Source organism: Selaginella moellendorffii, unplaced genomic scaffold, assembly GCF_000143415.4.
Source record: "Selaginella moellendorffii unplaced genomic scaffold, v1.0 SELMOscaffold_81, whole genome shotgun sequence".
In the NCBI taxonomy this organism is placed as follows: domain Eukaryota; kingdom Viridiplantae; phylum Streptophyta; class Lycopodiopsida; order Selaginellales; family Selaginellaceae; genus Selaginella; species Selaginella moellendorffii.
The window spans coordinates 384,437-400,815 of record NW_003314342.1 but is presented as its reverse complement, the minus strand read 5'-3'; the positions used below and the strand labels follow the sequence as shown (position 1 = coordinate 400,815).

Genomic DNA, 16,379 nt, shown 5'->3' with positions numbered 1-16,379 from the left:
TTCTCGTGTTCTGGACAGCTTTGTCTAGCATGAATGTGTCAACTTGCATCCAGCTGGTGAAGTCTTGCGGGAATGCGCGAAATCCCGTCCTGGCCAAACAGATCCACGACCAAATCCGAGGAACGCATCACGAGAATGATCGTCTCGTTGCAAATCTCTTGGTGGAGATGTACGGAAAGTGCGGCCAAATGCGAGAGGCAAAAGCCGCTTTTGAGAGCATTAAAGAACCAAATGTTTTCTCGACAACTATTTTGCTTACTGCATATGCCCAAAACGGGCATATTGTTTCTGCAAAGTCCTTTTTTGATCAAATGAGCGAAAGAAATATATACTCTTGGACCACACTAATCACATTTTTTGAATCATACAAGGATTTAGAATCGGCTCTAGATACGTTTACTAGAATGCCTGCCTGGAACAGTGCCACTTGGAATTCTATCGTATCAGCACATACCCAAGCTGGGCATATGCTTGATTTCATGGATTTTGAAAAATTCAATTCCGAAATTACCTGCAATGCTTTGATTTGGGTGTTTTTGCAGAATGGCAACCTGGACAAGGCTCGAGATCTATTTGAGAGTGCGTCCCATCGAGATATAGTTTCATGGAACACACTTTTGCAAGGCTACGTGGATTGGGAGCTCGTTGAGGAAGCAGCAAACTTGTTTGAGAGAATGCCAGCACACAATGCAGTGAGTTGCACGTCCGTGATTTCTGGATTTTCTCTTGTCGGTGATTTTGATCGGGGTCAAAGCGTCATCTCGTCAATTCTCCAATGGGACGTTGTTGCTGTCAATGCGATGCTCCAGTTTCTCGCAGAGTTTGGTCTGATCCAAGAAGCGTTTGGGGTATTCGAAAAATCGCCAGCACACTCAGTGGTGACGTGGACATCCATTGTTACGGCATATGCCCGCTCTGGGTATCTTGAAAAAGCGAGGTTTCTCTTTGAAAAGATGCCAGAGAGGAATTGCGTGACGTGGAATACCCTGCTGATGTCATATGCCCACGCTGGGCGTGTCGACGTGGCAGAGAAGATTCTTGGGTATTTTCCCCAGCACAGCACCATGGCCTGGAACTCCATGCTCAAAGCTTACAGAGATGCGATGAATCTAACAACAGCAAAAGACCTCTTTGACAAAATGCCATATCGCAGCACACACTCGTGGAATGTTATTCTTGATGCATATGCCAGGACCAAGAATCTCGAGGAATCTTTCAGTGTCTTTACAAGTATGCCTCAGCACGATGAGTTCTCCTGGTCGATCTTGATCTTGCTTGTGGGTGATTCTGGAAATGTAGGTCAAGCAATCAATCTTTTCAACAAAATGCCATATCAAAACGTACTGTGCTGCAATGCCGTCTTACAAGTATATGCCCAAACCGGGAATATGCTCCAGATATCTCGATTCCTTTGCCAGTCGAACCTCCTTGGAATCAGGCCGAACCAGACCACATTTGCTTCGGTCCTTGCCGGGATTAGCTATGTCGGTGGCCTGGAGGATGCCCGAAGCTGTTTTGGCAGTATGGTCTGGGACCATGGCATCCCAGCTTCGGCAATGCACTTTTGCTGCGTGGTTGACGTGCTGGGACGGGCTGGTCAGATTAAAGATGCCATGGATCTGGTGGAGAGCCTTCCGTACAATCCCATGGAAGTGGAATGGACGGCATTGCTTGGAGCTTCCAAGACGCAAGGGGATATTCGCACTGGTGCATTGGTGGCATCTAGAGTGACCGAGTTTGATTCCCATAACTCGGCCGCATATTCTCTGCTTAGTAACGTTTGCTCCTTTGCCAGCGAAATAGAGGTTCCTTGACATGGTAGCAATTGCCTTTTCTGGGCATCTACCGTTAGATTCGAACGGCTTGGATGCAATGGAAATGTTGTTTTTTACAGTATTCGAACTGGCGACCTTGTCAGTTAATGTTTTAGCTGCCAGGTATCGAACGCTAGGTTGATCGCTGTTACGCGGCTATGGCGTCCAAGAGCATTGCTTGGCGCCGCGAGTAGCGTTGCCGCGGCAGGCGATATTTCTCGCACCGATGTAGCTTGGATTGACGCAAGATTCTTCCCTCGGTGAGATTCCGGCGCTTGGAGCTGCAATGGCGGGGCGGGGGCTTCGGATGAACAGAGTCAAGCCTCTGGCCTACCGAGCGATCGTTCCAACAATGCTGGTGGTTCTCTTCATCACAACCGGGGCGCTGATCTACGGCGAGACCCCGGCATCGTATGCGGTGAGTGATCCTGTCGTTTTCTTGCAAAATCTGGGGAGCGCGCTCAAATCTGTGGTGGAATCCAGGTGAGCGCCGAGGCGAGCGATGCCTACCCCAGCCATTTGCGATTCTACATGAAGCGCACGATCTTGGCGCTCAGATCGAGACAAGATCCACTCCGGGCGAGGGCGGAGAGTCTTGTCAAGCAAGCGAAGGATCAGCTGGCGGTGGTGAATGCCTACGCCGCGTACGCGAGGCGAGGCAAGCTTGATGTGGCGAGACAGGTGAGAATCTTCACGGATCAGGCCAGGAACTACACGGAGTTACTGGCGAGGCCAGAGAACCGGGGTTTGATAGATAGCAATGGCGGCGCAGTGGATCCGGAAGCTCTCAGGGCCTTCGAGAGGGATTTGAGGGAGAGATTGCGGGTGACGCGGCAACTCATGATGGATTCCAAGGAGCTCTTTGACAACCAGCTCAAGATCCAGAAGCTTAAGGACACCATCTTCCAGGTGAACGAGCAGCTCACGAGAGCCAAGAAGCAGGGAGCTTTCGCGAGCCTCATTGCTGCCAAGTCAGTGCCCAAGAGCTTGCATTGCCTGACGATGAGGCTCATGGAGGAGAGAGTTTCACATCCGGAGCGCTACGTTGATGGTCCGGAGCCTGCCCCCGAGCTGGAAGATCCATCGCTGTTCCACTATGCGATCTTTTCGGACAACGTGATCGCGGCGTCGGTGGTGGTGAACTCAGCCGTGAAGCATGCTCGAGAGCCCGAGAAGCACGTATTTCACGTGGTGACGGATAAGATGAACTTGGGAGCCATGAAAGTGTGGTTTACGATGAGAAAGCCGGAGAAAGCTCACATCGAAGTGAAGGCCGTGGAGGACTACAAGTTTCTCAACTCGTCCTACGTACCGGTGCTCAAGCAGCTCGAGTCGGCCAACTTGCAGCGCTTCTACTTTGAGAACAAGATGGAGAACGCGACCAAGGACGCGACCAATATGAAGTTTCGCAACCCGAAGTATCTGTCGATGCTCAACCATCTCCGCTTCTACTTGCCGGAGATGTATCCCAAGCTGGACAGGATACTCTTCCTCGACGACGACGTGGTGGTGCAGAAGGATCTGACAGGGCTGTGGGAGATCGACATGGACGGGAAGGTGAATGGAGCGGTGGAGACGTGCTTTGGTTCCTTCCACAGATATGACAAGTACATGAACTTCTCGCACCCTCTCATCGCGTCCCGATTCAATCCCAAGGCTTGTGGCTGGGCATACGGGATGAATTTCTTCGACTTGAATGCTTGGAGGCGAGAGAAGTGCACCGAAGAGTATCATTACTGGCAATCCAAGGTAAAAAAAAAAATATCGTTGAATGTACCCAGCTTGTTCTTTGCAGAATGAGAACCGCAGTCTTTGGAAGCTTGGAACCCTGCCGCCGGGGCTCATCACCTTCTACAAGACGACCAAGCCTCTGGACAAATCGTGGCACGTCCTGGGCCTGGGATACAACCCGAGCATCAGCTTGGAGAAGATCAGGAGCGCAGCGGTGATTCACTTCAACGGGAATATGAAGCCGTGGCTGGATCTAGCCATGAACCAGTACCGGGAGTTTTGGACGAGGTACGTGGATTACGACATGGAATTAGTTCAGATGTGCAACTTTGGACACTGAAGAAGCAGCAGTGAGCTCTTCAGCTGTCTTATCGACCATGCGGCGTTTCTATGTAGCTAAGTATGCTAACACTTCACACCATTTTTTGAGGCGTATAAAGATGATATCTGTGAATCGTGTCGGCTTATATATGTATATTGTGTTTCTCCAGTTTTCTTTGTCCAGGAAACAATCTCTTGACTTCTCGAGCCTTCGCGCACTAGTGAAGGTACGTCCATTGATTTTACGTTTGATCTTTGCTTGACGTATTTCTTTTTCGCAGAAGGAAATGGAAGAATTGGAATTCCTGTGGATCCAATTGCTTCACGTTTGCGGCAAGTGGAACAAAGTGGAAAAACTCGACCACCAGAGGTCTAGCCTTAGATTAGCTTTATAATTGTCGGATTCAGGAAAGCCTTTAACGTAGTTTGGGATGGCGATGAAGCTGCTCTGGGAGGTGGAGTTCTGGCATTGGTAAGGTGATATTAAGTTGAGAAGCACCGGGTCTAAGCTGGTTTTGTGGAATCCACAGGTATGGGCCTAGCGATGCTTGTCCAAGTTCGAAAGTTCTAGAGTTTTGTTTTTCGAGTCAAGATGTTGACGATGAAGAATCAAGGTCGGTTTTGGTTGTTGCTTTCGAGTCTTGTTAGCTACCGAAATTCTCATTTCTTTGTTTTTTGTTTGCTGTGTGTTGTAGGACATTTTTTAATCTTCTTCGATGCTCAAGCGTGGGTTTGGTGATCAGGACAGGACTGATTGGTGCATAAAATATTCTCTTTGGTTTGTTTTAACAGCGTCTTCTGACTGGGAAAGCGACGGCAAAACATCGACCATCTTCGGTGATACGTACGTACGTTGTCGTGGTCTTGGATATTTACTCATACCTCTTCTTCCACAGATTCTTTTACAAGATCACCTTTCGAACTTTCGTCTTCTCAGCCTTGGATTCCGCATCTATCTAGAGCATTCGGCATGCATGAACAGAATTCGCGAGCTTCTTCCCATCAGACAAACTCTGACGATTTGAGCACGCAGCACGCAGCTTTATTCCCTGTTTGTTGAGCGGCAGCTTTCATCGTTGGAGCAAAACTCTCAAGACATTCAACCGTACGTTCTATTCGTCAATTCTTCTTTCCTTGTTGTCCTCACTTAAATTTTTGTCGAGGTGATGGATAGGCACGCCAACTCAAACGCAGCAAGGATCAATCATGTTTGGAATTTTCCAGAGGTTCGCTTGATCTCTCCTTCTTTTCTTACACACGTCCTCTTATAGTTTTCGTAAGAAGCTTCTTCTTCCATTCATTCATTCATCACTCGATCCATCTTCAGCCAGCCAGCATTATTGGATAGAACTCTCGGATGGATGAGCTAGGAGAAGAATATGTGGCTGGGAGGATGCGACAAACGACACCCGCAAGAGCTGTTAAAGGCCGCGCCAAACGAAGAAGCTGGCTGGTCTTCTTTTGATCGTTCGTCTGCCAATCCTCCAAGAGCTAAGAATTGGACACTCCAACTTATTTCGCGTTCGTTAGTGCATCGCATTTGGAAGAGTTCCTTTTATCGGCAACGCTCGCGAGCGAGACGTATTCACTGGGCAGTGATGGACAGCTACAGTTACTCTGTGCGAGAAAAGATCACAGGAAAAAAGAGAGAGAGCTCTCCGGACAACAGGTAAGCTTGATTGATTTCCTTGCTTAGTTTTATAATTCTTTTCTCTTGTCGGCTTTTCTTGCGCACGAAGAACAGGTAGTCTCGAATCCAAACAAATTTTGCTGATGGAATCAGGGAGAGGATAATGCTGCTGACTTTGTAAGCCCGCTCACACTTTTCTTTCCCCTTTTGAGTTTTCTTTGCCTTTCCCGGCCAGGAGGAAGAATCACACCAAAACTGTGGCACTCTTCTTCTTCACGCAAAGTTGACGAGCGAGCAAGCGAGCGAGAGTGTGCGTGCCATCGAATCCTCCTCTGGTAACCAGCCTTTTTTATATATCTAGAGAACCATCCAATCGCTCCAATCTTCTTCTTGTCAGGTTGCTGCTGCCACTCTCTCCCAATGCGTGACGAAAGAAAGGTCCACAATCATAGAGACGACTCCTGCGATTGCCTCCCAATAAAAGTTTGTAACCATAGCCATCAATCAGCGCCAAGTACAATACTAGAATTAATTGATTGAGCTCCGAATATTTTCACTTTTTTACATTCTTTTGATCAATGTTTGGTGGACCTAACATGTATATTTTCAATAAATTCCCATCCATTTTCCGCCTTTTGGAAAAATCAAATCGATCACGCCACACCATGTGGTGCTCCTCTTGGGCTTTCGCCATCGCCGGCTCCACCAAAGGTTAGTAGCGACCGACTCTCCACGACACGTCAGCTTCCCGGCCATCCACGTCAGGGTCAAGATCTAGTCCACGTCAGTTCAGCTTTACCCAGTGTCAGTCTGCCACGTGGGCACGCCCGGACCAAAGTCTTTATAAGGGCAGCTCGTTTCCGGTAGGACGATAGGCACCATACAAGCCGGCCGCCCGTCACGCTCTGTTATCAACCCGTCAAGCCATTCTTTGTTCCAAGTAGCTCTTTTTTCTTTGGCTCTGGGCCTAGCAGCTCCACAACTGCAAAAAGAGCGCACAAAGGAAGATTCAAAGGCACCAGCTACGAGGAAGAAAGCGAAGGAAGAAAAGAAAGAGAGAGCATGAGTTTCGAGATGAGATACCACAGTCCGCATTTCTCCAGTAGAGCTCAGTCAGTCCAGTCGGATCGAAGATAGCTAGCGTGTTGCATTTTCCATAGTTTGATTCGTGTTAGCAAAGAAAGAGAGAAACGAGAAAAGCTCGCACATACCTCCTATTTTTTTATTTTTTTTGTTGCGTTCCTGATTTAAAGGATCGATTGCTTCGTTTCTTCCTGCTGCTTTCACGATGGCCAAGGCGAGCTTTTGCAGCCACTGGATCCTGCTGCTGCTGCTCGAGGTGGCGCTCTTGACGCACCAAGTTGTGGCGGGACAAGCACCGTATGCATGCGACCAGCGCAATGCGACGCTGCTCCAGTTTGGATTCTGCAACACCAGGCTGCCGACGAGCACGCGCGTCGAGGACCTCATCTCGCGCATGACGCTCCAGGAGAAGATAATTCAGCTCGTCAACAATGCCGCCGGAATTCCCAGGCTGGGACTCCCCCGATACGAGTGGTGGCAAGAGGCGCTCCACGGAGTTGCAGTCAGCCCCGGCGTCAAGTTTGGAGGCAAATTCCCTGGAGCTACCAGCTTTCCGATGCCAATTCTCACCGCAGCCTCCTTTGATGTCAGTCTCTTCCTCAAAATCGGCCAGGCAAGTTCTTCTCCTTCCTCTGTTTTCTTTTATTCCGACGCTGTAGCTGGACGTCCTGTCCACACCCATAGTGTGCTGAATTCTCCATGCTGACCGAGATATCGTTTCCTTTTTCCAGGCCGTGTCCACCGAAGCCCGAGCGATGCACAACTATCAGCGAGCCGGCCTCACGTACTGGAGCCCGAATGTAAACATCTACCGCGACCCGAGATGGGGCCGAGGCCAGGAGACGCCAGGCGAGGACCCTCTCCTGTCGAGCAAGTATGCCACGTTCTACGTGCGAGGCCTCCAGGATACAAACCTCGGCGGTGACAAGCTCAAAGTCTCGGCTTGCTGCAAGCATATGACAGCTTACGACGTTGACAACTGGAAGGGCACCACCCGCTTCAAATTCAATGCCATTGTAATGCTCCTGCGTTTTGCTTGCACCTTTTCCTCTCTGATAATTCCTGGCACCTAACTTCCACACCCTGTCCATGATCTGTACCCTGTGTCATAAGTCCCCCCTCGCCTCCGAAATGCCACTGCTTTTCTTGCTCATAACTGATTCTTGACTGTAATGTCCGTTTTCTCGTTCCAGGTGACCCAGCAGGACTTATCAGACACGTACAACCCGCCCTTCCAAAGCTGCGTCGAGGATGCCAAAGTCAGTAGTGTGATGTGCTCGTACAACCGGGTGAACGGGGTGCCGACATGCGCTGACTATAATCTCCTTAGTGCCACAGTGAGGAGCAGCTGGAACCTGAACGGGTCGGTAAATTTTTTTTTTGCTTTAGTCTGGCCAGCTTGACGACAGATCTTGCTCACCTGTGAAGTGCTTCTCCTTTATCTCCCTTGCAGCTACATCGTGTCTGACTGTGACTCGCTCCAAACTTTCTTCGACAACACCAACTATGCCAAGACTGCTGAAGATGTCGTAGCGGATGCTCTGCTAGCCGGTATGACAAAAGAACCTTCCGACAAGGGCTGTGCTAACCACCGCGTTCTTTTTCCATTCCTTTCTCCTGTCAGGATTGAATCTCGATTGTGGTCCCTTCCTGGCCATCCACACGCAGTCTGCAATCACCAATGGAAAAATTACCGAGGCCAATGTGAACCAAGCACTTCGATACCTTTACAACGTGCAGATGCGGCTGGGACTCTACGATGGAAATCCACGATCCCAACCTTACGGAAATCTTGGACCACAGAGCGTGTGCACCGGAGAGAACCAACAATTGGCTCTAGATGCAGCCAAAGAGGGGATCGTGCTCTTGAAAAACAACGGTAACGTCCTCCCTTTCTCGAAGTCCAATATCAGGACCGTAGCAGCAATTGGGCCTCATGCAAAGGCAACACGGGCCATGATCGGAAACTATCAAGGTAAGAACAAGTGCGTTAGTAGCTCGAAATACATATTGCTCACTTGTTTGAGGCTGAAACCACAGGAATACCTTGCAAGTATACCACGCCTCACGACGGACTCAGTGCCTATGCCAGAGTAGTATACTCTGCCGGCTGTTCAGATGTGGCGTGCTATTCGGACAGCTTGATCGGCTCCGCGGTTTCAACAGCGTCCCAAGCAGATGCGGTGGTACTGTTTGTCGGTCTGGATTTAAACCAGGAAGCCGAAGGCAAGGATAGAACAAGCCTTCTCCTCCCTGGAAAACAGCAAGAGCTCGTCACCGAAGTCACGAAAGCAGCAAAAGGACCTGCTGTTCTAGTCATCTTCTCCGGCGGCTCGGTCGACGTGAGCTTTGCAAAGTATAATAACAAGGTGCAAGGCATACTCTGGGCTGGATATCCCGGAGAAGCTGGTGGAGCAGCCATCGCCCAAGTCCTGTTTGGAGATCACAATCCAGGTTAGTGAAAGAAAGAAAAAGGACTTTCTATGAGTTCTTGCTAACAATCCTATACAGGTGGAAGGCTTCCTGTGACATGGTACCCGGAAAGCTTCACAGGAATCACAATGCTCGACATGAATATGCGGCCGGACGCTTCCAGAGGCTACCCAGGAAGAACATACAGGTTTTACACAGGACAGTCGGTCTATAACTTTGGCTATGGCAAGACGTACTCTAAACTCTCGCACAAATTCAAGGAAGCACCGCTCTCACTCGGGTTCCCGGAGGCAGCAGCGGTCAAGCGATCTTGCGATGGCAATCTAACATGCTTCCATCTAAATGCACACGATGAGATTACTTGTAGCACGCTTACCTCCAAGGTGAGAATTCTTGTCCACAACAAGGGAGATCGCCCGTCCAACCGCGCAGTGCTGCTCTACTCGTCGCCCCCAAACGCTGGCCGGGACGGCGCGCCGATCCGGCAGCTCGCTGGATTCGGGAAAGTGAGCGTTGCGCCAGGCGCCGTGGAGAACGTGGAGATCGAGATCGATCCCTGCAAGCACCTGTCCCACGCGGGCGCCAATGGCGTGAGGATCTTGCACGGCGGCATCCACACGCTCGCGGTCGGCAACGCGCGGCATCCTCTCCCCATCCTCCTCCAGTCCTAGAACCCTAAAATATTTGCTCCAAAACCCTACATTCTTTGGCGCTGGCCCAACGATCCATTGATCGATACATACATACGATACAAGACCAAGAAGAGATTTTTCTCCCTGTTTAGCCAGCATTGGGAGTGCAACAAAAGAAAGGCGTCAAGACCAGCGCCCTAGACCGCGACAGAGCATCCAACGGCTGGAATTTAAAAGAATCGACGGCCGGAATTCAAAGATACAGAATCCGCCGCGAAAGCCAATCGACGGCTCTAGATTGCGCCACGTCGGCCTATCTGGCGCGAGCCTAGTCTGTATAGGGTGTCACGGATCGTGTGCTTATTACCACTTCTTGTAAGAACGATCAGAGCACTGAGCAAAAAAGTGAGAGAATGAAAATATAAACTTGGCAGACTGGCCTTTGGCATCGAGCGAGCGCGAGAATAAATCGGGATTGGGACGTAGATCAGCCGAGTCGAGTCGCGAGAGCGTGAAGTGAGAGAGAGAGAGAGAGAGCCTGTGAAGAGAAAGTGAGAACTTGGTTATAAATGCAATGCTGAAAGGAGCGGGAGCGAGACAAGGAGGAGCTTACTTCTACAGAGCTTGATCGTTTTGGCGTGGAACTTTGTGTGCACTGTTTTGTTTCAATCCTCGTCGTATTCTTTTTGCTCGCTCTCCGTGGCCGGTGCTTGTAGAGAGGAGAATTGAGGCGTCCTCTTCTTCTCTTCCTGCTCTTCTTATCCTGGGATGGAGTGAGCCGAGCAAGCAACGGATATGATAAATGATTCAGCAATCTTATCTCGTATATCAGAGCTCGCGGAGCTCACGCTCGTCTCAGTCAGCTCGCAGAAGCGATATATCATGCCTCAGTGGAGATTCTCCTTCAACCAATGAGTGGCTACAGATTTCTTCTTGAGTGGTGCACCCAGATCTGCGCATAAAAAGATTAGTGACGCAAAACTGAAAAGAGAGAGAGAGCAAGATGGGAAAAGCTTCGACCTGCAAAGACGCGTTGCTGTCTTTAGTGCTGCTGTTGGGAGTCATCGACGTGCTGGCTGGCCAGGCACCATATGCATGTGATCAAAGCAATGCTACACTCGCAGCATTCCCCTTTTGCAACACCTCCTTGCCAATCACCGACCGAGTTGAAGACTATGTTGCTCGCTTGACGCTCGAGGAAAAGATATCTCAGCTGATCAACACTGCAACCGGGATCCCCCGTCTCGGTGTTCCAAAATACCAGTGGTGGCAAGAGGCTCTCCATGGAGTCGCTTCCAGTCCCGGAGTACAATTCGGAGGCTCTGTTCCAGCGGCTACGAGCTTTCCTATGCCAATCACCACAGCTGCGTCCTTCAACACCAGTCTCTTCTACGGAATTGGCCAGGTGATTCTCCTCCTCCCTGCAAAACGTTGCGAACTTAGTTACATCTCCGGAGCGTTGTTCACATTGTTGTTTCGTACCTCTTGAACAGGCTGTGTCCACGGAAGCCAGAGCAATGCACAATCTCGGCCAGTCAGGCCTCACTTTCTGGAGCCCCAACATCAACATATATCGAGATCCGAGGTGGGGACGAGGCCAGGAGACGCCAGGAGAAGATCCACTGCTCTCGAGTAACTTTGCAACTTATTATGTGCGAGGACTCCAGGAGTCGCAAGCCGGGAGTGATAAACTGAAAGTGTCAGCTTGCTGCAAGCATATGACGGCTTACGACGTGGATAACTGGCTTGGAACTGATCGGTACCACTTCAATGCAATTGTAAGTGATCTTCTTGTCTGAGAGCTAAACGAGAACATTGTACCTTCAGGTGACCGAGCAGGACCTTGAAGATACTTATAATGCTCCTTTCAAGAGCTGCGTCGAGGATGGAGGAGTAAGCAGCGTTATGTGCTCTTACAATCGTCTCAACGGAGTCCCGACGTGTGCTGATCACGAGCTCTTGACAACAACAGTCAGAGAGACCTGGAAACTCAATGGGTGAGAACGATAGTGCAAATTCAGCAGCTCACCCTTACTTGATTGTTTCCGCTCTTCAGATATATAGTATCTGACTGCGATTCGTTGCAAGTATTCTTTGACAACACCAACTATGCAGCCACGGCAGAGGATGCAGCCGCAGACGCATTGTTAGCCGGTAAGAATTTTCCTCTACCAAAGCTTTTTCACGAACTAAACAGCTTTCCAGGCTTGAACCTGAATTGCGGAACCTTCCTGGCCAAGCACACATTGTCCGCAATTCAGCAAAAGAAAGTCACTGAAGCAACCATAAACCAAGCTCTCACGTACCTTGTTACGGTACAAATGAGGCTGGGCCTATATGATGGCGATCCAAAATCCCAAACATATGGCTCACTTGGAGCGAGCGATGTCTGCACAAGCGAACATCAGACACTTGCTCTTGAAGCCGCAAGACAAGGAATGGTGCTCCTGAAGAACCTGGGAGCTCTTCCTTTATCTACGAGCAAGATCAAAAGCTTAGCAGTCGTTGGTCCACACGCAAACGCAACTCGCGCTATGATTGGCAACTACGCAGGTACGAAACTTGTTAGACATCACGAAAACTTTGAGGAGCTAACACTCTATCTCACAGGCATACCTTGCAAATACACATCGCCTCTCCAAGCTTTCCAAAAGTACGCCCAAGTCTCCTACGCTCCCGGCTGCGCAAACGTTGCATGCAGCTCAGACAGCTTGATCAGTGGCGCCGTCTCAGCAGCGGCAGCAGCAGACGCTGTTGTAGTAGCAGTCGGACTAGATCTCACCATAGAAGCCGAGTCACTGGATAGAACAAGCTTGCTTCTGCCGGGAAAGCAGCAAGAGCTCGTCTCCCAGGTGATGCAAGCTGCAAAAGGACCAGTTGTGATCGTCATCTTGAGTGCCGGAGCAATCGACATACCTTTTGCGTTGAGTGACAGCCGGATCGCAGGAATTCTCTGGGCTGGTTATCCCGGACAAGCTGGAGGAGCTGCAATAGCCGAAGTTATCTTTGGAGATCATAATCCAAGTAAGTCACTTCCAGTCCAAAACTCACCACTAACTCTCGCACGAATCACTCTCAGGTGGAAAGCTACCAGCAACTTGGTATCCACAAAACTTCACCAGCATTTCCATGCTAGACATGAACATGCGACCAAATGCTTCCACAGGCTATCCAGGAAGAACGTATCGATTCTACACGGGACCAACAATCTTCAAGTTTGGCGATGGACTGAGCTACACTTCACTCTCGGCCAAATTCATCAAGGCACCCTCATTCCTCTCAATCCCCTCCACAGCGCCAATGCAACCGTGCACTGGCCTCAAGAAATCATCCTCTTGCTTCCACCTCGACGCCACGGACGAGAAATCGTGCGAGTCTCTCAAGAGCCAGGTCGCGATTTCCGTCCGGAACAAGGGCGCCATGGCGATCAGCCACACACTGATGCTCTTCTCTACTCCTCCTAGCGCAGGGAGCGATGGCGTACCTCAGAGGCAGCTCGTCGGCTTCAATAAGATCCAGATCGCGGGGGATTCCATTAGCAACCCCGTGATCTTCGATTTGGACCCCTGCCGCCACTTCGTCCACGCCGATCGCGATGGAAAGAAGCTCCTGCGCAGCGGCACGCACGTCCTTACCGCCGGAAACGAGCAGCATTCCCTCCGACTTCTCGTACGACCCTAAAGCCCCAAACTTGAACAAGATTAAACTCTTTACAATATTAAACTCTTGAAATTAATCCATCTAAATTTTGGATAAAGTTAGTAAATAAATAAATAGATTTAAAATGATAAGAATTTTGCTAAAATATATAGATATTTTTTGGTTTGATGGGATGGTAGTGAATATACCAAGAATATGCTTGGATATTCTAGAATATTCTACTATCTAACGGTTGTTATTCATTTAAATTAATCGTGTATTTATAATTTATAAACTTTCTTAAACACTTTCTAGTATATTCTTTTTTATTCTACCATCTATAGGTTAATATGCCATAAAATTAATCTTGTATTTATAAATTATAAACATGTTTATAATTATAAATTTTTATTTGATCAATTGGATTAATAAGTACGAATAATATTACTATTAAGCAAATCAAGCATTGCTACATGCAATGCATAGCAAATTATTTATTTTTTACTTTTTAATGATTTATTTTAGTTTAAATATATGACTCTTTAAATTGTAATTTTTTATATAATATGAAATAAAATTTCTTTGAAAATAATAAAAAATATATTTAGCATTGTTGTGATTAGTTTTAATGAGTTACTATATATTTATGTAGTGAGTATATTATATTTTTATTTTTTTATTATTCCAACTTTAATTTTACTTTTATTAAAATATTTTATTGTAATTATCATTCTAGGTTTAATTTTAATACAAATTAAAATTATAAAAAATAATAAATTCTAAGGGATAAATATTCCTTAAACATTTTTTAACTTTTGCAATAAATGTTAAAAGAAATTGTTTTGCATTCTATTTCCTCTGGCACTAATGTTTTTTTAAGTTAATTTTAAAAAAAAAATATTTAAAGTATAAGTGATTTATAAATTTGCTAAAAATAAGTCAATTGATGATCTTTTTGGGCTTGAGCTTGAAAAAAACAAGCTCTAACACTTGCTAAGTTGCATTAGACATCTGCAAAATTTGATCACTCACACAAAAATCACACAAAAAGAAATACATACCTCAACAACTTTGAAGTTATTATAATTTTAAATTGAATGAAATTTTTATTACACCATTTAAAAAAAAATCAAGCATTCTCTTGTATTACTATCATTATAATATCATGAATTCATTAATAAGTATGTTAGAAATTAAAACATAAATCAATTATTATTTATTTATTTATTTCTATGGATTTAAATTTATTTGGTTTTTAAACACTGATTTAAAATATGTCCATTATTTTTTCTTTGTACTGAACTCTTTCAGGGTGATTTGTTTTGAAATTCATGTTAGTCCAAAACAAAGGAAAACCCATCTCTCTTGTCTTAGCACACAAGAAAGTAATAAAGTTTTATAACCTTGCTGCTCCTAGATGGTTGTATCTGCATGACTGGTGTTGCTGCTAGAACATGACACACAAAAATTTATATAACCTTTTTTTGTGCTTCAGCAATTCCGTCCCTGCTTGAGCAAGCCTTAGTCACAAAGGCAATCACACCACTCAATCTTTCCCTGGTCAAAACCTAAGAAAAACAAAGAACAAGTTATATATGATGAATTTGACAAGGTTGTCATGGAGGAAACATCGGTGACAACATCAATATATCAATTCCGAAGATTGGAAAGGAAAACCCGGATATTGTCTTCGTGGACACCAGAGAGAATACCAGGCAAGGAAATTATCTTAGTAAACTCATCTAAAACTACGACGAATCACTGAATAGAACAAGCAGCGATGTGCTCGTCATGCTTATCTTTTCCAACCTCTGTGAAAGCGAAGTTTCATATTCGCAGCCCTCGGCATATGCCTCTATTCAAATTATAGGGCTTCTTTCCTTGCGAGTCTCGCAGAACCAACTTGTAAGAAAATCAATACTTTTGTGTTGCTGTGCACGATTTCTGTATTGAAAGATTTCAATTTTTCTTATTCTTATTGCTTTCAAATGCATGCTCTTAACGAGAGTTTAGCGAGACATTCACGCAACATGCTTGTACTCGGACCAATTCCCTTATGGAGTACACGATGATTGATCTTGTCAAAGCTCGTGAGAATTTCTTTGCTATATAAACTCCATCACAAGAGAACCTCACAAGATCTCTCAAATCACCATCGAGCTAATCAATCCATCACAAAAGCGTTTGATCAGCTCGCCTGCCCCGGAGACAATGAAGATCATAGCACTCTTGGTGACCATCCTGGCCGTGGCAATCACCGCAAGCGCCTCCGATCCAGATCCACTCCAAGACCTCTGCGTCGCCGACACCAACAGCACCATCCGAGTCAATGGCTTCCCCTGCAAAGCCATCCCGGTTGCCGCGGATTTCAAGTCGGCGCTCATCAAGAACCCGGGCAACACCAGCAATTCCCTGGGATCCATCGTCACCGCCGCCAACGTTCTTCGCTTCCAGGGCCTCAACACCCAGGGAGTATCATTCGCTCGCGTGGATTTCGCTCCAGGGGGCACGAATCCCCCTCACATCCATCCCCGGGGCACCGAGCTCCTCTTCTTGGTCCACGGGAGGCTCCTGGTGGGATTCGTCACGACCGGGGACAATAAGCTCTTTCTGGAGACTGTGGAGGAAGGAGAGCTCTTCGTGTTTCCCAGGGGATTGATCCACTTCCAGCTCAACATTGCTGCCACCCCGGCTTTTGCCGTGGCGGGATTCAACAGCCAGAACCCCGGGACTAGTCAGGTGGCAAAGGCGGTGTTTGCGTCGGTTCCTCCGATTGATGATCGTGTCTTGGCGAGGGCGTTCCAGATCACTCCGGCAAACATCCAGAACCTGAGGAATCTTATCAGCAAGACTTAATTCACAAGACAAAAGGTTGCTATTTTCAAAATGAAGTAAATAATCACAAATCATGCTTGCAAAAGATATGTAAGAAAAATCGAGTGCCGAAGTTAACTCCTTTAAACTCTCCCAGGGCTTTGGAGCTTGTGAGGATGTTTGGGGAACCTAGACTACCGCGCTAGCTGCTGCGGTGGGACTAGGAAGATTGGGAGCTTGAAAGAGTTTTTCACATTAGTGATTTTACTGTTATTGCTAAGT

The 16,379-nt window shown here is 47.3% G+C and overlaps 5 protein-coding genes and 1 long non-coding RNA gene across 7 annotated transcripts; 5 read left to right on the top strand and 1 right to left on the bottom strand.

Moving 5' to 3' along the window:
* The first annotated feature begins 29 nt into the window (after nt 1-29).
* On the top strand, nt 30-2,078 carry LOC112341345 (pentatricopeptide repeat-containing protein At4g02750-like). The gene is made up of 2 exons (XM_024661277.1): nt 30-1,805; nt 1,938-2,078. The coding sequence occupies exons 1-2, from the start codon at nt 30-32 to the stop codon at nt 2,076-2,078; spliced, it is 1,917 nt and encodes a 638-aa protein (XP_024517045.1).
* LOC9629248 (galacturonosyltransferase 8) lies at nt 1,937-6,041 on the top strand. Its single transcript, XM_002987402.2, has 11 exons — nt 1,937-2,232; nt 2,298-3,563; nt 3,610-4,093; nt 4,148-4,338; nt 4,397-4,480; nt 4,562-4,710; nt 4,763-4,971; nt 5,041-5,535; nt 5,611-5,673; nt 5,732-5,831; nt 5,894-6,041. The coding sequence occupies exons 1-3, from the start codon at nt 2,101-2,103 to the stop codon at nt 3,883-3,885; spliced, it is 1,674 nt and encodes a 557-aa protein (XP_002987448.2). The 5' UTR covers nt 1,937-2,100; the 3' UTR covers nt 3,886-4,093; nt 4,148-4,338; nt 4,397-4,480; nt 4,562-4,710; nt 4,763-4,971; nt 5,041-5,535; nt 5,611-5,673; nt 5,732-5,831; nt 5,894-6,041.
* Nucleotides 6,042-6,136: 95 nt separating this feature from the next.
* Nucleotides 6,137-9,793, top strand: LOC9629247 (beta-xylosidase/alpha-L-arabinofuranosidase 2). The gene is made up of 7 exons (XM_024661322.1): nt 6,137-7,192; nt 7,311-7,595; nt 7,773-7,942; nt 8,033-8,130; nt 8,204-8,554; nt 8,620-9,033; nt 9,091-9,793. Exons 1-7 carry the CDS (start codon nt 6,785-6,787, stop codon nt 9,681-9,683), a joined length of 2,319 nt encoding a protein of 772 aa, XP_024517090.1. The 5' UTR covers nt 6,137-6,784; the 3' UTR covers nt 9,684-9,793.
* A 61-nt stretch (nt 9,794-9,854) lies between these two features.
* Nucleotides 9,855-10,735, bottom strand: LOC112341370. Its single transcript, XR_002990526.1, has 3 exons — nt 10,665-10,735; nt 10,258-10,596; nt 9,855-10,182 (listed from the first exon to the last, which is right to left on the bottom strand). It is a non-coding gene; the product is annotated as an uncharacterized LOC112341370 (long non-coding RNA).
* Nucleotides 10,594-13,367, top strand: LOC9663059 (probable beta-D-xylosidase 5). Of its 2 annotated transcripts, XM_002987400.2 has the most exons (7): nt 10,594-11,049; nt 11,138-11,422; nt 11,472-11,641; nt 11,701-11,798; nt 11,850-12,197; nt 12,255-12,668; nt 12,724-13,367. In XM_002987400.2, the coding sequence occupies exons 1-7, from the start codon at nt 10,648-10,650 to the stop codon at nt 13,323-13,325; spliced, it is 2,319 nt and encodes a 772-aa protein (XP_002987446.1). In that variant the 5' UTR covers nt 10,594-10,647; the 3' UTR covers nt 13,326-13,367. The 2 variants fall into 2 exon arrangements, with proteins under 2 accessions (XP_002987446.1, XP_024517089.1); XM_024661321.1 differs by having other exon boundaries at nt 11,701-12,197.
* Nucleotides 13,368-15,494: 2,127 nt separating this feature from the next.
* LOC112341344 (germin-like protein 1-1) lies at nt 15,495-16,139 on the top strand. The gene has a single exon (XM_024661276.1). It carries the CDS (start codon nt 15,495-15,497, stop codon nt 16,137-16,139), a length of 645 nt encoding a protein of 214 aa, XP_024517044.1.
* The last annotated feature ends 240 nt before the right edge of the window (nt 16,140-16,379 follow it).